Raw genomic sequence first — 20,369 nt, forward strand, 5'->3', positions numbered from 1 at the left:
CGCCCGGAGGCGGGCGGAGGGGGAGGGGGCGGAGCGAGCCAGAGCCTGCGGCTGCGCACTCGCAGGCCCCGCCCCTCGGGCTCGCCTACGGAGCCTCGGCGGTGAGCCGTGGAAACAGCCTAGCTCAGCCTCCAAGTTGAGTCTCCCGAGGAGCTGCTGGCCGCGGACGCCACCGTCGCACCATGGCGTCTGCTGCTCTCGGCCTGACGCCGCGCTGGCTGCTCCTCAGCGCCGCGCTGCTGCTGCTGCTGCTGCTTCTGCCCGCAGCCTCCGCGCAGGAGCCTTCGGCAATGAGTAAGGCTCGGGGGGTGTCCAGGGAGCCTGGGGGTCGGGGAGGAGGGCGGCTGGTCGGCTCCAGGGCGGAGCCCAGCCTGCGGGCTTTGAGTCCTCGGCGCTCACGCCCTCCCTCGGAGCTGCGGGCGCGGCAGCCGCCTCTGGAGTTACGTCGTGCCCTAAGGCACGGAAAGACAGGCCCAGTCGGAACCGAGGCATCGGCACCTGCTCAGCGGCCGGCTGGTTGGGCTTCCACTCGGGGGGCGTCTGCGTTCCTGCGTGTGTCAGGTGCTGGGCCCGCCACTTTGAGGAGCTGAAGTCTTGCACAAAGCCTGACTCCCTAGCCCAGCACTGTTTCTTTTGGGGGAAATCGGGCAGCTGGCAGGTTGTGCCAAGGCCTGGAGAAGAGAGCGTTGACTTGGTCAGCTTCCTGACCTTTACAGCGAGGGCTGATGGGGCCCAGCTAGAGAGAGAGAGTATTTTTCTCGACCGTGTTAGCTCAGGCTCTCTCAAGGTGTCTTTACACTCTAGCCTGGCACGGTGTGTTTTCTCTTGTTGACCTTTTTCGGGTTGTGGCAGCTCTGTTTAAGTTTCTTATCTGCTCTCAGGTGTGCCCAGGGTCGTGACTTCCGCGTTCCGGGGAACTTGGGGCTAGATTCCCCAGTGAGGTCTTCACAACAGGCAGAACGCTGGAGAGCCCGTGCAGGCACAGGACCCCTTCCCAGTGGCTCAGGGGTCTGCTGCTGTGGTGGACCCCTCTCGTGAGGAGAGCACCCACATCCTCCCCCTCTTGTCACAGAACATGTGCTAGGTGTGATTTTTCTACGACTTGACATTTTATAAGAAGATGCCTAATGAAAACAGTTTCTCTTTACAAGGGTACCGCATACATTTAAAGAATATGTCACAGCGCCCCAAACTCACCTTTTTGTTGTTGTCTGAGACAGGGCTTCCCTATATGGACCAGGATGGCCATGAACTCACAGGTGTTTGCCTGCCTGTGCATCCCAAGGGCTGAGATGAAAGGTGTGTGCCACCTTGCCTGGCAAAACTCACCTTTTTAATATTTTTGTGTGCTTCGTTGCTGGGTGGACATCCGAACTTGCAACGGATCCTTAGAGGGAAATGCAGGAAGTTGAGGACACTTGGATAGGGCTTCTGGACCCTCCCTAATGGTGTGTGGAGTCATTATCTCAGAGCTTGGTCTTGGGGAAAACAGCCCCTAAAAGGACTGCAGTTGTCACCCTCCACAGGGACATTCAGGCACAGCGGTGGCTGATGCAGGTCACCTGGTCCTTACTGAACTCAGTCTGCAGAGGAATCTCAGATCCCCTCCCTCTCTTCCTGAGGAACCTGCCTGCCTGAGCTGTACTGAATGCTGCTCCATCCGTGCCTTTTGGAGAGCCCTGCCCCTCCTCCTATCCTTTTCTCCTCTAACAGTGAGGTGGCCAGGACTACTCCCCCGACATGACAGTAGAGGTGCTCTCTGAGTCCCTTCACCAGAGTGGGCCCTGAGCCCTTCCAGCTTTATTCTTCTGGGGGGGAGGGGCACAGAAGACGGCAGCATGAGCCCTTCTGTGCCACAGATTTATGATAAACAATGTTTGCTTTCTTAGTTTCCATCCTCTCTCTGCACATAGGTGTGCCCTTTTGTCCTGAGTGCCCTAGTTGACTCATCCGAAACGTCAGGGTTTCAGGTAAACTCAGAATAAATGAGTCACTATTTATTATCTTCCCATTTAATTATTAAAGTGAGTGAGCCCGAAAGTCTTTAGAACTGAGTAAATGGCACCTAAACTGGACTCTTAGTTCATAATGCCTCAGAGTCCGGATGTTCAAGATCAGCACTGAGGGAGCTGCAAGGATATCATTCTTATCTCCGGCATGTGGTTGGCTGTGTCCCGTGATGGGTAAGAGATACTGTGTGCACACTCCTTCCCCCCCCCACTGTTGCCCCAAAGTGTGATCTGGGGGGCAGCAGGTTGCCAATGTTTCCTTCCTTGCCACATGAGTCTGCGACATCAGCCAGGATGCCCGCAGCTCATACTTTCTGGGAGGAGGAAGGCTCACCCGCGGGGATTTAGATTTCCTAGTTAGTAATGGAGAGGGTGACCAGAGCTCACGATGTGTTCCTTGGAGCTCAGCTTTTTCAGTTCTCGAAAGCATAGTTACCAGAATATCCCGTAACAGAGATCCAGACCTCAGCATTACTGGGCCGCCGTGTCAGCTGATAGGAAGTAACACCAGCCTTTCTCGTGGATGACTTTGAAAAAGAGCTGGAGAGTGGATGTGTTTGACACACCCTCAGCTGTCACCAGAATGAGAAATATCTCCGTGGGGGGTGTGTGGGAGAGCTGAGGGGGCAGTACAGTGAGCTCATGGATGGTACAGCTCTCCAGAGTGACTGCAAGTTTGCTGACCACGCCCTCCCTCTCTGTGTTTGCTAGTGTCTTTCTTATCATAAAATATCTGGTAATTAAACATTTATTGCACATTATAATCTTACAGCTTGTTACTAATTTGACCAAATCATGGGAGTAAGTGGCTGAGGTGGCTTGTGCCCCTAAATTCTTCAGAAGCAGTTCCTCCTAAGAATGAGGCTATTCTCTGCTCAGCTAGAACATAGTTGCCAAAGCTGCGGTGTTAAAATGGAACTCAGACGCTTGGTTTACTGCACAGTCCACCCACAGCTTTATCAGTTTGTCCAGTGAGGTCCTTCCTTTTCTGCTTGACCTCTGACCCTACAGTCATCTTAAGTTGTTCCAGCTTTACAGTTCTGAGCTCCTCCGTTTCCTCTTAGCTCCTCGGTTCAGCTTTGTCTTCAGAAAGCCCGTTCATGGAGGACCCAAGTTTGGTGCTGCCCTTTCTTTCTTTTTCTTTTTTTTCTTTTTTCTTTTTTTTCTTCAAGACATAGTCTCAACTGTGTAACTCTGTCTTCCCTGGAACTCGCTCTGTAGACCAGGCTGGCCTTGAACTCACGGAGATCCCCCTGCCTCTGCCTCCTGAGTGCAGAGAATAAAGGTGTGTGCCACTGTGCCCTGCTTCTTGCCCTTCTAGTCTTTGTGGATAGATAGAGCTAGGACCAAGTGAGTAGTAGCACCTGGCTTGTCACTCAGGTCTGCCCCGAAGGGAAGCCCAGGAGCCACCCTACAGTGGCTGCTTGTGTCCCCACCACTTAGCTTTTTTTGTTTGTTTGTGTTTTTTTTTCCCCTCAAGACAAGGATTCTCTGTAGCTTTGGAGCCTGTCCTGGAACTAGCTCTTGTAGACCAGGTTGGCCTTGAACTCATGGAGATCCGCCTGCCTCTGCCTCCCGAGTGCTGGGACTAAAGGCGTGCGCCACCTCCACCAGGCTCCCACCACTAGCTTTGCTGATGGTCCTGTGCCCATTACCTGGCTAGGTGCAGCCTTTTCTGAGTGTAGCTCCAGGTCGGTGGCAGACCACCAGAGCTCAAGTATTGTCTTCGTCTCCTTCTGCCTTTTGGAGGCAGGATCTCTGTGTAACCCACACTGACAGGACCTCTGGAAACCCAGGCCTCAGCCCTCAAGTGGTTGGGGCTGGGCTTTTACAGGTCTGCTCCACACCAGTTTTTCCCTTTGGGAAAATTTCCTCCTGTGAGATTAGAAAGCTTAAACGTATCCCTGGATAAGTCTCCTCATGTAACCCGGCTGCTGAGGATGCAGACTATCCTAGTAAACAGTGAGCCCCCAGAAGCGCCTGTTCTCACCCCAGTGGGCGGGTCCCCATTGTGTAGAAGTGCTTGGCTTTGGGAGGTGATCTTTGGAGTGAGGCTTCTTTCAGCCTACATGCTGTTGCTCAGTTTCATTTATTTCACTTTTCTTTGTGGCTTGAAGTTGCTCCACTGTGTAGAGACTCCAGTCCGTCTGTCCATCCTTCTAGGAGTGAACATCTGGCTGTTTCCAGTCGGGTCTCTGTGGATAGAGTTGTGGTGAGCACGCCTGCACAGGGCTGTCTTCGGGTGTGTCTTCTGATGTCCTGAATAAGATACCTCGAATGCGCTTGCTAGCTGTGGGAGTGGCCATTTCTAAGAATGGCTGAGGCAACTCCAGATATGCATTTCTGTTGCTGTGTTCCTGGTTCTCCCTAAGTTCAGCCTTTCTTAAGCGTTCTTTTCCTTGCAGTTTTAATTTGCATTTCCCTGGCAGCCAGTGCTTGAATGCAGTGCTCCTTCCAAAGTGTGCTCGTCTTAAGGATGATGGGGAGAAGTAGTAGCCCAAGTTGGAGAGCATGAGAGATATTTGATTGATACGCTATTTCTGTTCCTTTGATTTGCTTGAGCTCCAGGGCCAATAGCTATATAGACTTTGGCCCGTTCCTGCAAACAGTGCTGTGGGTGCTGGCAGTGTGCCCCAGGTGCTCTGCATGCCTAGAGCAGGCTGATACCACCCAGCTTCTTGGGTCAGGGGACGCCTGCCCCAGGATCCTGAATTCTAGAGGTGAGTTTGTGAGCTTGGCTTTTCCTTTAGGCGTGTTCCCTTCCGGTCGTGCCTCCTGCTCACGAGCATGCTGGTGGCAGAAGTTCTCAGCATGTCAGTGGTTGCACAGTTTTATGGCTCACCTACTGCGGAGAGCTGTAACACAGGGCTGCTTGTGTTTGGAGTCTTCCTTCCCAGAAGAGTCCTTGCAGGGAGAGCTGGGGAGCGGCTCTTCTGGGACTGGCTTGCACAGGAGTAAGTTGGGTGCCATGAAGCAGGCTGGTACCAGCAGAGTCTAGATCATTCCTGGCAGAGGTTCAGAGCACCAGTGTCTTCTCTGCCCTTCAGTGATTGATGCCTTTGTCTCTCCTGGCAGGTTGTTCTGTGTACACAAACAAATCCTGTGAAGAGTGCCTCAGGAATGTCTCGGTGAGTAGTGCGGTCAGACCCATGCCCTCCAGTCCATGTGTGTTGGGAGCACACTGTCGTTTGAGAATTGTTAGGTTCTGTACGGTGGTGGTTAAGTCCTATTCCAGCTTCTCTCAGGCATCCGAAGCCTTCTCATGAACGGCGCAGGCTCCATCCAGCACAGCCAGTATCCATGACTCGGGTAGGCAGTGTGGAGGATATACCCTTCCTGGTGCTGCTTGGGACAGCTGGACAACAGCATCTAATATGTTGGTATTTGATGAATGGGACTTCTTGCCTCTGACGAGGTCTTCTCTAGAGGGTTGCCCAACCTTCAAGGCCTGTTGGGGGCTGAGGTAACAACTTATACGGTGACAGGCACTTTACAAGCAAGCACGGGGCTTGAATGCACACTCAAGAATGCCAGCATTCTTCTTCCTTCGTGTGTAGTGCTGTAGGGTCATCTTTAGTCTGTGAGAGAGCTGCAGGCCATGCAGCATGTTTGTTCTTTGTCCCATTCTTTAATTCCCGTGTGCCCTCGAGACAAAAGGTAGCTGCTATTCTGGAGCAGAATCCCCTAATCTTCTACCCTGTAAAGTGGCCTAGGGTAGAAGGTACTCATGAGTGTCATCCTGGGTTTTGGTGGGACAGACATTCATCTGCACTCTGGGATAGGCAGACCAGCAGTGGGGAAATGGCTTCACAACAGAGATCTCTAGATATAGCTCGCCTTGGGAACTCTCAGGGAGGAGCAGAAGTGGAGCAGCAGTTGATTAGAAAACAGCCCTCAGAGGCTTCCCCCTGGAGACTCCAGGGGGCCTTCATGGCATCTTAGGGCTGCACAGTTGTGTGTTCCTTCCTGACGGTGGGTGGGTTAAGGACAACCCAGGTCAGAGTGGTGTTTCTTCTTGGCTTCCTCCATAGGACAGTGGGAGCATCTTAAAAAGCAGCAGTACCAAAATAACCAATAAAAGTGTTATGAAAAAATAAAGAGCAACAGTAGCTTCTTAAAGTGACAGTAGTGCAGATCTGAGACGAGTCTTGTCACTCGGTGAGACTCCAGTGGGCGGTAGGGGCTGCTGACAAAAATACGCAGCTGTCCCTGCTTCAAGACTGAGACTGGTACTGCTGAGCCTACTCCTCCAGATGCTAGTGGTTCTTGACTCTTTTTAGGTTCTGGTTTTTTTCTTTAGGAGGCTGTTCCAGCCATAAAAGATAGCTTATTGTACTGGCCTTATAACCTCATTACCCTGAGTAGTGTATGGCGAGGACAGAGTCCAGAGAGGGACCCGCCCAGGTCACAGTGAGTTGCTCTAGTCAGGTAGAGCCTGAACCCAGACAACAAGGCTTCAGTCAGGTAAGGTGGAGAAGGCTAGCCCAGGCCCAGGGGCCTGCCTGGAGACAGGGTTCTGAGAAGAGATAGGCCCCTGTAGGCCTTCAGAGGACCAGTGGGTTAGAGAGAGGCTGTGCCACTTTTTGATGTTGAGAAGTTGTTGATGGGCCTCTTACTTAGTTAAAAGAATAGAACAACATGCCTTGCAAGGGCTGTGTTCTCATTGGAGCGTGGAAGATCAGGCCTTATGACTTGAGCCCTTTTTAAAGTGGAAGAGTAACCAGAAATAACGCGGGACAGAACCACTGGGGTGGGAGATGTTTTCCGTAGCAGGATCTGCGGGCCTCTGCCACTGTTTGCCATGCAGTGCCAGGACACTGAATGCACAGTGGGCATTGCACAGTAGCCCAGCGCATGCTTGGATGTTAGTAGATGTTATTCCAAACTGAGACTCAGACCTGGTCCTTAATCTTGCTGACATCCAGTGACATGTTTACTCTGAAGACGTGTGATCAGGATGATGTCCTCTAGCTCTGGCAGGGCCAGTGCTCTAGACAGCAGAATTCCTTTTCTCTGTGATGTGTATGGTCTTCCTAAGGACACCTTCCTAGGTCAGCTGTGCTGTTCGCCGGCCATCCTCAGCCCTGTCTGGCACTATGTGGTGGGTGTGGTGGGTCCTGCACTGAGTTCTGACATGAGCTGGTGTGGCAGGACTGTCTCCTCACTTCCATTCCCACCCCGGCATTTGAGGACCTTGGACAAGAGCCCCTGGGGGTTCTCCCTGCTCGCGTCCTCGGTTGTGCCATCCTCAGAAGCGGACACTTAGTGCAGCGTAAAGATGGAGGTCCAGGACCTCCTACGGTAGTGGCTCCCCTGTGTTGTGTCATCTGTTCAGCAAACCCCGAAGGAGCACCTACCTGCTGGATGCTCAGCTTCCCCTGCCTGTTTCTCTGGGTGCTCAGTGAAGGCCACGGTTATCTGACCTCCTGCACGAGGTGGGAAGTGCACTGTGCAGCATGAGGAGGCGTGCTGTGGGAGGAAGCAGCAGTGTTGTTGTCAGGGGACAGTGGGGACCTGGGTGGCTGGTGGCCGGGCAAGTCTCCTTGAAGATAGGAGGGAACCATCTCAGACTTGAGGAAGAGGCCTCTAGAGAAAATAAGCAGGCTTCAAAGGCCCTGAGAACAGGGCAACTTCCAGGACTGTGTGGCTCTGTACGGTGGACGGGAATGCCAGCCACTGTGTTGGACAATGACCAAAGGGCAACAAGGATGAGTGGGAGTATTTATGTGGAGGATGCTTGCTTTAGATCCATCCATGTTAGACATGTTGGCATGGGTAGCACTGGAGGCAGGGAGGTGGTCTTGCCCTGGTATGAAGGGTCTTCTGATGCTGGTCTCTTTCAGTGTCTGTGGTGCAACGAGAACAAGGCATGCTTGGACTACCCGGTGAGAAAAATCTTGCCCCCTGCTTCTCTCTGTAAACTGAGTTCTGCTCGCTGGGGCGTGTGCTGGGGTAAGTTGTTTTCATTTACTTCTTGCAAAATCAGTGGGTTTTGGTGATTCTGGGACTTGTGCTCAATCATCATAAGTTACTAGGAAGCTATGTCCTGTGACTCCCACGGGAAGAACCAAGGGGACCTGTGGTGGTCTGCTGTTTGGCAAGCAGCCAGAGACCTGGAGGGCTCCCATAGAATCAGTCATTAGCCACAGCACTGCACAACCGACGTCGTGGGAGGTGGGGAAAGGGCACATGTAAAGCCTGTTCTTATGTTCCTGAGTGTGATGTGGCACCTGGGAGCCTGTGTGGGTTCCCATGAGCCAGTAATCCCCAACCAAGGACCCTGTTAGCCCAGACGGCCGCCTGTGTGTTTGTATCTGTGTTGGTCATTTTCTTCCTTGAAGGACATTAGCCCTATGTGGTTCTGCTTGCCCTTTAAGTACATTTGTGCTGTATTTTGCTGCCTGGAACTCATTTTCCAGTAGTGAACTGTTTAACTTTGGTGGTGGTTAGGTTTGGGGGCTGCACAGGCCTCTCGCAGCGTAGTGAAGGAGCTAGTTTTTCTCAGAGCACTTGGATAAGGGAGTTGTTGATGGTTCCTTGTGTGTTTGCATCATGGATCCTCTCTGCCCCTTACATCTTGTTTAGTTATCTTTAAAACAAACAAACTTCAGGAAAAACAAAACGAAAAACCAGGTAGTGGAGGTGCATACCTTTAATCCCAGCACTCGGGAGGCAGAGGCAGGCAGATCTCGTGAGTTTGAGGTCAGCCTGGTCTACAAGGTAAGTTCCCAGACAGCTAAGGCTGTTAAACAGAGAAACCTTGTCTCGAAAAACAAAACAAAAAAAGACTTCAGGCTCAGAATCCCGTCAACTTCCACACAAAACAACTCAGCTACTGTAAAAGCCCAGGGACTCCAGAAAACAATGAGTGCTGACGCCCGTGTCTGCGCGGCGTCTCTGGTCATCCGTCTGTCCTGGCACAGGACAGCCTCTGAGGTCTCAGCACTGCCACCACTGCCCCTCCTGGAAGTGCTCCTTCCTGGACTGGGAGTGTTGGCTCTGGAGCACCAATTGCCACGCAGGCATCTCCCATGAGTGTGTGAATTCCAGAGTACCTTCTGGTCTGCGGGTTCTCAGAGGAACAAGGGGTTCAATTCTAGAGCTTCTGGAAGTGGTCCCCTCCCCAGGTTCTGGGGTGGTCTTCACAGAAGGAAGTCCTGCTTCGTGCTTTTTCCATCTCCCCACTGAGACTTCCCAGCCTGAACTGTTTCTTACAGCAATGTGACCTCATGTATTCACATCCCTCCAAGCATTGGGGGCCTCTGCCTGCTTCAGGTCCTTTCCGCATAGTGGGCGTTTGCCTGTTTCACCCTTGACTCATGTTGTGATGTGTGGAGAGCTGTGAGCATTTGCTCTGACTGATGGCTGGAGGTGTGGACTGTGTCAGGTGGTGGGTGTTCCTGATAATGGTCTCGTGCAGTGCGGGTCCCTCCCGGGTGACAGCAGCTAAGTAGCACTCCGGCACAGGACAGATGAAGTTGCCGGTAGCTCACCAGCATGTGTCATCACCGCATGCTGCCAGCAGCATAGGCTGGCGCCTGTGGGAGGCAGCCATGTGCTGGCAGGAGAGCAAGCAGGTCTGCCTCTGAGCCAGCGGGCACACCTTTGCTTTTCTGAGGGACTGGTGCCTCCTACATGCGAATATGAGCAGTTGGGCCTGGTCTTGTGGTAAGGGGGTTGTGGGACAGGGTCCATAATCCCCTGAGCTGAGTAGCATGTGAGGTTGGGCCACTTAGCAACTCTTGGTGTCACCATAGGTCCGAGTGGCTTGTCATGATTGTAGGCCTGCACCATGAACAGTCGGTTCTTACAAATAACTTTAGAATCCCGTAGGAAAATTGCTGTCATCTTCATTCAGGGTTTTAATCATAGTGACTTGAAGTGTTCTGTGCATTTGTAGAAAAATGAAGTCTTTACATGTTGATCTTTTGCACTGAGAAAGATGTCTCTCATTCCCGCCAGGCCATGTTTGCACATGAGTAGAAGCTGCTGAGTTTCCCTGTGGGGTTAGCAGAGGCGCTCACAGACGACTTTCCCATCATGACAGGATTTCTGTTTCATCTCTGACTTGAGTTACTTGTCAGAGAGCTGTGGGAGTAGATTGGATTTAGTTAGATCTAGCTGTCTTAATGTTCTCATTTTTAGGTTGACTTTTACAGAATTCTATAGTCAAAAACTGTACCACCTGCTGACGCCGACAAAGTCTCCTTTCTAACCACACAAGTTGCTCCTTTTTGCACCTCTGCACTTCGAGGCTGGGCACAGGCAGACAGAACACAGGCACCTGAGCTTGTTGCGCCCATTTCTGATTTTAACATGCTTAGAAGCTGAAGTGGAGCCTGGCAGATGAGAACAGCCCCTGTACTGAGGGAGCCCAGGAGCTGGCCCTCGGCCTCTCTCCTTTTGCTGCCCCGCTGCACGGGTGCCTCCCTGGCCCAGCAGAACCTGCAGCAGACACCTGCACAGCTGTGTGTTTGCACCTCCCCGTAACACATCTCAGGCTGTCAGCAGCCCTGCGGCTAGGGACTTTGCTTGTGAAGTGCCTTGTTGTAGAGTTGAGCCGGGTGACTGGGACATGTTGGCAAACACAGTGCCGGGCTCCTGAACTGGCTCTTCTTTAGTGGAATAGCAGAAAAGCCCTGACTGTTTCTTATTTTTTCGGTCTTTTGAGACAAGGTTTCTCTGTGTGGTCCTGGCTGTCCTGGAACTCCCTCTGTAGACCAGGCTGGCCTCGAACTCAGTGATCTGCCTGCCTCTGCCTTGAGTGATGGGATTAAAGGCGAGCAGTAACACACCCATCCCAATTTCTTTGACTGGTTTCCATTTAAAGATCTTGAAGAGAATAGCCGGGCGGTGGTGGCACACGCCTTTAATCCCAGCACTCGGGAGGCAGAGGCAGGCGGATCTCTGAGTTCGAGGCCAGCCTGGTCTACAAGAGCTAGTTCCAGGACAGGCTCTAGAAACTACAGGGAAACCCTGTCTCGAAAAACAAAAAAATAAATAAATTAATTAATTAAAAAAAAAAAAAAGATCTTAAAGAGAAATTCAGAAGAACCTTAAAATTTATTTTCAGTTTGTATTGGTTCCTGAAGACTGGCTGTACCAGCTCGTCACATCCATGAGTGACACTGATGAGCCATTTTCCAGGGCACCTGTGATGTTTGGATGTGCACATGTTGGTGGTCAGGGCACTTCCCCTTCCGTAGGTGGCTCTGAGGAGTCAGGAGGTCTTGAGAGCAGACAGGTGACATCTTTCTTTCTTAAGTAGGGAAAAGCGCTGTCTTGTCTCATTAGTTAGTTGTGGTTGATCTAAAAGTGTTAAGTTGTAGACATTGGCTGACAGGAGCCACGTGCCCAGACCCTGTGTTTAGGACTGACTGCTCCTGTGACAAGAAGCGGTGCCCTTGGGGGTGGAGGCAGGGCATATGTGCCGAGGTTTCAACTCTGTGCCTGGACTTCCAGTGAACTTCGAGGCCTTGATCATCACCATGTCAGTGCTTGGGGGCTCTGTGCTTCTGGGTATCACTGTGTGCTGCTGCTGCTGCTGCCGCAGCCGGAAGAGGAGCCGGAAGCCAGACAAGAGCGATGAGCGGGCCATGAGAGAGCAAGAGGAGAGGAGAGTACGGCAGGAGGAGAGGTGAGCCTGGGTTTGTTGCTTGGGAGCTTGCCTCTGAATTTGCAGCAAGGAGGCCATGGGGAGCAAGGGTTATGAATCCCACACTTTCCACATTGCTAGAGAGGTAGCATGTGTTTGTTGTCCAACATTTTCTGGGCTGTAGTTAAAAGGGAAGCTGGTAGGAGTCTTGTGGGTCGCAGGCTGTGTCTCTGACTGTAGGCTGCCTGGCCTTCCTCTTCTACTGGTAGGAGATTGGCAGAGCCTGTGCTACCATGCCCTGCACTGGCCATGCCTAACCTTAAGTATTGCCATTCCAGCCCCAGCCCCTAGTAATGAAGTAACCTGACTGCTCGTATAGACACTGTCTTGTGCCCACTAGTTCCCGGAGCTCTGAATTCTCCTAATATGTGCTGGGGCCTCGTGCAGCCCCTGGAGGTAGTGATGATCATGCTCTCAGCTCTGAATTGGGTACCTCTAAGCAAATGTTAGCAGTTGATTTTTCCTGGTAACCTATCTGCATTTTCTTTATGAGAACTTTAAAAGATCACAGTATTAGACATTTGAATTCAGTTTTTGGTTTCTTCTTTTTTGGGAGTGTCTCACTTCATAGCCCAGCCTGGCCTTGAACGCTGCATCCTCCTGTCTCAGTCTTGTGGGTGCTGGGATAACAGGTGGTTACCACCATGTCCAGTTAGAATTCATTTATGGAAAAGAATAGAAGAGCCATTAGAGCAGCCTCGGAAGACTGGCTTTGCAGTCACAAAGTGGTAGGTGTGGCCCGGTGGCTGCATTCATCTCCACCTTCTTCTGGGGGAGCTTGTAGAAAGTGCTACAGGAGCCCCAGCCTCTGCTAGAGGAAGCCAAGGCCTGGGAGTTTGGGGTGACCTTGCTTGTCTGCCATAATTTGATGCTACTCGGCTTTTCTGTATTTTTTAGGAGAGCAGAGATGAAGTCAAGACACGATGAAATCAGGAAGAAATACGGTAAGAATGAGAATTGTCTCTCTTGACTGGTTGGGATCTGGGCAGCTGCCATTTTTCCAGAGAACTCCTTCGCTGAAGACAACAGCTGTGCAGTTCCCAGGGTGCCACCAAGGACTGAGTACCCGAAAGGAGGAAGGCTTTGAAGGTTTTTAATCTCAGCCACACTTTTTCTTTGGCGATCATGGGGAATAAAAACTTTAGGACAGGTGTTCGTAGCAGTTTGTCCATTTGCCTTAAAGTGGGGTCTGCTGTGTAACTAGCCTTGGCTCTGTGAGTTCCTGGGCTGTCTCCAGCCCTTTCCCTGTGCGTGTCTCTTCTCCTTGTCTTCTGATGGGGTCAGACCACCCTCCTTTATCAGAACTGGCTGAGACTGAGGCAAGCCATTCCTCCCTTGCTGCTTTCTGGCTGCGTCATCTTGTTTGGAGAGACTCTGGGAGTGACCATAAGCCTGTGTGGTTCAGTTAAAGTGAGTCAGAAACCCAGCACGAAGGGTAATCGCTGTCTCCAGTGTCACACACTAGTCTGTCTCTGATCCTGGTTGGTTGCTGTTCCCAGCTGGTTCTCAGCTGGTTTTAAAGCTCAAAAACGGTACTGGAGCTTTCCGCCTAGACTTCATGGCTGCGGAGGTTGGGTGCTGCGGAAGCTGACCCCTTACCCACTTAGATGTGGGGCCATGGGGCTGTGTGAAGGCAGCAACTGTGAACCCACTTTTCTGATCTTGAACTGCAGGGTTTCTCTGTGTAGCCCTGGCTGTCCTGGAACTCCATCTATAGACCAGGCTGTCCTCGAACGCCAAGAGATCTGCCTGTCTCTGCCTCCCGAGTGCTGGGATTAAAGCATGTGTCACTACCACCCAGCTTGAATCACTGTCTTAACAGGAGAAATCCAATGGAGAAAATTTGAAAATCTTTCCCAAAAATACTCATTAAAGTTATTTCATTCATTTACATATATGTGTGCATGCAAGTGTACAAACGTGCAACCATGCACATAAGGAGGCCAGGGGATCACTTCTGGGAACTGGTTCTCGTTCTCTCCTGCCGTATGAGTCCTGTGGTCTTCAGGCTTGGTGGCAAGGGTTTTACCTATTCAACCCATCTCACCAACTCCTAAGAAATGCAATTTTGGGATCATTGTTTAAATAAGGAGATAGCATATTTGTGATGCTTTAGGATCTTACCCACTGGAAATACTACTTTACCACAGTGTGTGTTGGCTGAGACAAAATGCCAGAGTTAAACATCTATAGGGAGGAAGGCTGTGTTTTGGCTCACAGTGCCCTACGCTTCTGTTTAGGGGTCCACTGCCGTGGGTCTGTGGTGGGGCAGAGCATGGCAGAGGAAAGCTGCTCACCTGTGACAGCCATGACGGAGTTTGAGGAGACAGCAGCCGGGACAAGGAGAACCCTTTAAGGACCTATGTCCTCCAGCTAGGTCCTGTCTCCTGAGATTGCCATCAGTTTAAGAATCTGTGAGTGGAAGCCAGGCATGGTAGCGCATGCCGTCAATGCCAGCACTTGACTCAGAAACAAGTAGATCACTTAAGACTTAGAGACTAGCCTGGTTTACACAGTAAGTTCCTGGCCAGCCAAGACTGTGTACTGAGACCCTGTCTCAAAACAAACAACAAACAGAAAAGAATCCATGAATGGATGAACGCTTTGATTAACTCGGAAGTTATGACCTATCACAGAGCTCACATCTGAACATCTGCTTCATTGACTAAAAGATGACTTACTGTCTAAGTCATGATACCAGGGAGTTTCTGTTATTTGGGGAGATGGTATAGCAGAATCCACTTGCCCCAGTACAGCATGGCCTCTCTGGGTTTGAGTTGTTCAGATATTAAATATGCAAGTCTTTGGTCCCCTTCCAGGGGCTGTAGCAGTCCCATTGCTGCTGGTGTCCGGACCTGGTCACACTATGCACTGGGAACTGAGGAAGTGTTGTAGCAGGTGGGGCCTTCTTCCTCATTGCTCCTGCTTCAGGCTCTGCGTGCTGTGGCCTAGACTTGGATTTGGGCTTCTCTGATATCAGAAGATGTCACTTGACCCTGGCTAGCCCTTGTCTCCTTTCTGTTGATTTCTGTCCTGCTGTTTTGGTCTTGCTTCATCTTTGTGTCCATGGGTTCTGGGTGAGTCTGGAACATAGAGATACTAGTGTCTCTACCCTAACTAACAAAGCCTGAGTAGGTAGATTACTGCACTGGCCCAGGACAGTCTTGTCATACAAGTACGTTGTGGGGGCTGGGACAGTGAGGGCAGTATGAGACAGAGTGAGAGATTGCAGGGTGGTAGAAGAAGGGTAGAAATAAAGAGAAGAGTGGGTGGGTACCACAGATTGATGCTTAAATTCATATTTTATCTTAGGCCTACTTTAAGTCTTGATTGTCAACTTGATGGTGTGTGTTCTTATAATTTATAGTCTTAGTTCTCCAGGCACAAGCTGTGGTAAGAAACTCATGTAGAGCTGGGCGGTGGTTGGTGCACTCCTTTAATCCCAGCGCTCGGGAGGCAGAGGCAGGAGGATCTCTGTGACGAGGCCAACCTGATCTACAAGAGCTAGTTCCAGGACAGGCTCCAAAGCTACAGAGAAACCCTGTCTCGAAAAACCAAAAAGAAAGAAAGAAAGAAAGGGAGGGAGGGAGGGAGGGAGGAAGGAAGGAAGGAAGGAAGGAAGGAAGAAAGAGAGGAGGGGGGGGGGGGAGAGGGGGAGAGAGAAGAGAGAGAGAAGAGAGAGGAGGGAGAGAGAGAAGAGAGAGAGAGAGAGAGAGAGAGAGAGAGAACATGCAGGAACTTCCCTGACCTCAGCTGTGGCTTGTTTCCCAGGAACTGTTGGGATTTCTGTCCCTGATGGATTTTACTTCAGTTTTAAAGTCACAAGTCACGTGCGGCTCAGCTTCAGTGATGGTCAAGGATAGTGTGGGAGCCTGCTTAGCACTGAGGTTAAATTTTGAGGTAAACTTAGCTGAGGTCACTGCACCTACTGCTGGTTGTTTTGCAGGAGTGGGGTGAGCAGTTTTGTTTCCTTTTGTCTTTTTCTTTGTTTGGTTTGAGTTTTTGAGACCAGGTTCTGCTATGGAACTCTGGTTGGCCTGGAACTCTACTGGTAGAACAGGTTGGCCTCTAACTCACTGGTCTCTGCCTCCTGAGTGCTGAGATTAAAGGTGTGCAAGCCCAGTCTTTTGGTTTGTTTTTCTCTTTTAGTTTCTTGTTTTGTAACCCAGGCTGGCCTCAAACTCATTGCAGTCCTCCTGCAGTAGCTTCCCCAGGATCGCAGGAATACATCGCTTTCGTGAGTTTTGTCTGTGGTGGAGAGGGTGAGGTTGTAAGTCACGTTTGTTTGTTTCTCCCTTAGGTCTGTTCAAAGAACAAAACCCATATGAGAAGTTCTAGAGCAGCTGCACACACTTGCAGTTCCAGAGTTGCCTGGGAGTGCCGTCCTCAGCATAGCCTGCGGAGACCTTACCACTACAGCCACCCATGACCTGGGTCATGACCTGGCTCTTCCTTCCAGCCTCAGCACAGGCACCAGAGTGGCCTTGAGAGGACAGTCCTGCTCTTGTTCCCTCTATCTCTGTATGTAATCACCTGAGACGTTAATCTTGATGACGTCCCTTTTTGGGGGAGGAAATGTACTCGGGCCCCACACGCTACAAAGCTGGAGGCCTGAGCTGTTGACTGGCTGCCGAGTGGCCTTGCTGTAAGATTCACATTGCAACAAATGAAGTCATATTTACTTTGTTAGGGCAAGAATTGACCCACCATCCTTGCTTTCCCAAGGCTATGTTTTGTGACTGCAAGTCCATTTCTGTGACATGTTGTTGCTTTAGTTTGGGAGACTTTTGGAAGACACTGTCCTCACAAACAGTCTGGTACCCAGCTATATCCAGTGACACAGGAGCATATAAGGTCTTTAGTCCCTCAGAAAAGTCTTACCAAAACCTTTCATGAAAATTCAGGCCTCTTCTTGGATGACATTTTTCAGCTGTCTCTAATAGATGGAGAGCCTTTTCCCCCCATGGGAAATCTGAGTTGTGAGTTCATTTTGATCTTCCCGTTCATGCTGAGTTGCCTGCCTCAGGCTTCTCCGCTGTGGTGATGCGTGGAGTCACGTCCTCAGAAGGGCTTTTGTGCAGATCTTGGACATCGTCCCTCTATATGACAGGCTGCCCCGTTGGCCCTGCATGTATCATGGAGGTTGAACAGCTTGCCCACTGGTCAGCCCGTTGTGGAAGCTGAGTGTGTAGGACCCCAGCCCATACTGCCCACCAGAAAAACTGCCCGAGCGGACATACGCACCCACCTCACTCCACATCCTGCTTCCAGCCACGTCTTGGCTCACAGTATCTGACACAGAAGCTTGTCAGGGACACAAGGGTCCCGTGATGCTGTCCACAGTGCACATTTCTCTGTTGTATCACAAGCTTGATGGCAGGGTAAGAAGGAAAGATACTCCCCCTAGGAAAGCAGCCACCAGCAGATGAGGTGACCTTACTGCAGGCTCCTTCATTCCAAGACACCTCACTCAGCAGCTCGGTAACCTTTTCAACTCTGTCACTCTGCCCAGGGATTGACACCTCTCCCCTCCAATTTTCAGAAACTAAGGGAATGACCTTTAGCGCTCTCTTTCTGCCTTGTTAGGCATCTGATGTAATTTGAAGCATCGTCAAACATTTAAGTATTAAAAGCAGCCATTGAGATTTGCCTTTCTACTGTCTGCTGATAAAGGAGCCCTCCTTGCAGGCCTTGATGAGCGTTGTATAGTATGTAGCATGTATAAGTCACGCCTGTTAGGTTGCTGAGCTGATGTTAGAGTCACCAGCTGCTAAATGCAGAGTATTTACTTCTCCAGTGTAGACATGCAGCAGGTGCTTGCAGGACTGCCCTGTGCCCGCCTCTAAGCAGCACGAAGAGCAGCCACCTACACCTGAGACTACAGCCCCACACCTGAGACCACCACACCCAGTGCCTTACTTTTTAACCACTTTCCAATAAAATGGTTGAGTAAGACTGATTTCTTTCTCTGTGCTTTGTCTCAAGGGTGAGCTGGGGTGTGAGCTTTCCGGACGAGTTAAACTGGACTTGTCTTGTGACCTGGGTACCATGCCCCACAAGAGCTGAGTAGGCCAGTCCTGGAGTGGTCAATACTCCTGTCCTCATTGTAGAAAGGTCCTCATTGTCACCCACCCTGTCCAATCCCACCCCACCATTTTCAGCGTTCTGCTGTTGTCTTGGTACAGATAAGTCAGAAGTTGCTCTGCATGGCTGGCACTGGGCACCCTCCCATGGCAGGTAGCGCCTGGCTCCTTCAGCCCTGGTGTCTGAAGTGGAGAGGCTACTGGTGTAGCATAGATAAGGGGTGTGGGTGTCACTGAGTCTGCCTGTGACAGGCTGCTGGCTCCTTGGGTCCTCAGTCCCAGAGTTCACACTGGCTGCTTGAACTGTTCGTTATAGTAGAGGAGAAAGACACGGGGCTCAACTGACTCCTGTGCTTTCAGGTTAACACCTGAGTAAGGGACACCGGCCTGAACGTCCAGGAACCAGAAGTAATGATTCTGAAAGCTACAGCAGAAGGGAGGCTGACAGCAGTCCCTTTGCTCAGGGTTCACGCTGCAGTAAGTCTGCCGTCTTGAGGCGTGTGCCTGGACTAACCTGTTTCCCGCGAAACACAAGCCCTGGGACAGGTACACCCATGGAAACTCCGAAGTGTCGACCCGCAAACAGCATGCTGCCCAGGCTGCGTGACACAAGTGAGGACAGGTGGACAGGTCACCTCGCTGAGCAGGCGGGAGCCCACTCACCCAGCCTTGTCTGGAGGACAGGTCACCTCGCTGAGCAGGCGGGAGCCCACTCACCCAGCGTTGCCCCGGGACCACAGAACAGAGTAACATGTAGATTACTCTGGGCAAATGATGTTTTTAGCAATTGGCACCATAAATAGTAACGGGCTAGGAAATTCTGGGGGAGTGTGCGGAAGCCAATAGGAATTCCGGGGGTTCAGTTGGCAAAGAACCTTTAAGCGTTCCACAGGAGCTACATGGAAACAGTTCTAGGTCCAAGGACATCAGCTTGGGCTTTTATATACACTCGTGGGAAAATAGCACAATGTAGTTGGGTTGAAGAAAGATTTATTAGCAATTTCCTTTGTCTGCAGACAGGAGCATGCTGGGGTGGGGGCAGGTACATCAGTGTCATGATGCTGTCAGCGACTGTGTCAGGACCTGACCTGTCTGTCACCTGTAACCACCCCTCAGTCCCACACATGGTACTCAAAGAACAAGCAGCCTTGCACTTTGTTTTTTTTTTTTTTTTGTTTTTTTTTTTTTGTTTTTTTTTTTTTTTTTGTTTTTTTTGGTTTTTCGAGACAGGGTTTCTCTGAAAGCCTTGCACTTTGTAAGAGAGTCAGCTTAGGCTCTGAGCCCTGGTCCCACCTTTGGCGCTCGAGCAAAAGGAAGGAGGCAGGGTAGGCTCACAGCTGGGGTTCAGACAGGGTTGATCCAGGGCTGCAATGTCTCCTGCTCCACCTCACTGTTCCGGGAAAGGTCTCCCACAGACACCAGTGCCATCCACAACGAGAGGGAACATGGTGAAAGTGGAGAGATATGGGGAGCCATGCAGCCAGAGGAGAGAATAAGCAATGGCTGCTCAGCACTGGTCAACAGTGCACTCTGGGTAGGACCCACAACCAGAATGAGCAGCCAAGTCAGTGTGACCCACTCATCTCTCTGTCCTGGATTCCTCAGGGGAAGCCACTGTGTCTCTGAGCATGCTAGCCAGATTCTCAGCTGTTCTTGGCATTTCTTCATTTTCTGCCTCCCCTCCCCGCTCCACACACTGCAACCCTGAGAGACCCTCCACCCCAAAGACTACCTCTGAGGCCTTGTCCCAGCGTCTGCTTCCTTTGAACTGCCGCAAAAATTTACCGTCTGACCCAGGAAATGTGACTTAAGCAAACTACAGTGAGGGAAGAGGGGCTTGTCAAGGTTGATCTTTATGGACCACCTCTAACTGGGTAAGAAATAGCCATGGCTGCACATTCGCCAGTGTGAAACAGTGCTGGCTCCAAGAATAAGAGATCGTTTGTTCTGAGCCAGATATGCATGACCATGGCTCAGGAACATGGGTTGAGTTTGCCCTGAAGGACATGTTCCACCTTGGAAGTGATTGTGTGAATAGTCTCTCAGAAACTCCAGTGACATTCTTAGCCTTTAGGGCTGGTAGAAGCCAGAGGTGTGTGCTAAGTCAACACTTCCAAAAGTTTTCCATAATAGCCACAAAGATGCTAGGGCATAAACGAGAGCATGGGTGATAAAGGCAGGATAGGGCTCTAGATCTGCAGCGTTCCGTCTACAAACCAGGAGATCTGCATAGAACTGACTTCCTCAAAGAGCCTCAGAGATCCGGTGGGCACTCTTTCTGGATGAAACTAGACTTTGAGTTGGAGCACTGAGCAGAACCAATAGCCCTCCCAGTCTGGGTGGAGGCGGCCTGGATGTGGTCTCTACATGTCATGACTGAATTTGATCTGAGTTTATAAGTGTGTCTAAGGTCACAAGAGTAGTATATTGGGCTATGCTCATGGGTTTGGGTGTTGGGGACCACACTACATTATAGTTCTGCTGTAGGTCCCTTTGTCAGAGAGCCATGATGCATTAGGGCTAGACCCTTCCCTTTGTCAAGTCTACCAGCCATGGTCTGAAGGGCATGCTCAGCTCTCAGGGCTCTGTGTGCTCACATTGGTCCACATCTGTCTGCCCTTC

General features: G+C 51.0%; 1 protein-coding gene across 1 annotated transcript; it reads left to right on the forward strand.

The window, feature by feature from the left end:
* The first annotated feature begins 87 nt into the window (after positions 1-87).
* Positions 88-17,623, forward strand: LOC119822868 (PTTG1 interacting protein). Its single transcript, XM_038342484.1, has 6 exons — positions 88-294; positions 5,085-5,137; positions 7,853-7,961; positions 11,472-11,646; positions 12,562-12,608; positions 15,965-17,623. The coding sequence occupies exons 1-6, from the start codon at positions 183-185 to the stop codon at positions 16,000-16,002; spliced, it is 534 nt and encodes a 177-aa protein (XP_038198412.1). The 5' UTR covers positions 88-182; the 3' UTR covers positions 16,003-17,623.
* The last annotated feature ends 2,746 nt before the right edge of the window (positions 17,624-20,369 follow it).

The sequence above is a fragment of the Arvicola amphibius genome, chromosome 9 (assembly GCF_903992535.2).
Source record: "Arvicola amphibius chromosome 9, mArvAmp1.2, whole genome shotgun sequence".
Lineage (NCBI taxonomy): Eukaryota > Metazoa > Chordata > Mammalia > Rodentia > Cricetidae > Arvicola > Arvicola amphibius.

What these genes read in the sequence shown, in the direction of transcription:
- LOC119822868 (XM_038342484.1), top strand. Translation starts at nt 183, where the DNA reads ATGGCGTCTGCTGCTCTCGGCCTGACGCCGCGCTGGCTGCTCCTCAGC. An exon ending in GCAGGAGCCTTCGGCAATGA is followed by an intron (nt 295 to 5,084) that starts GTAAGGCTCGGG and finishes CTCTCCTGGCAG; the next exon opens with GTTGTTCTGTGTACACAAAC. An exon ending in AGAGTACGGCAGGAGGAGAG is followed by an intron (nt 11,647 to 12,561) that starts GTGAGCCTGGGT and finishes TGTATTTTTTAG; the next exon opens with GAGAGCAGAGATGAAGTCAA.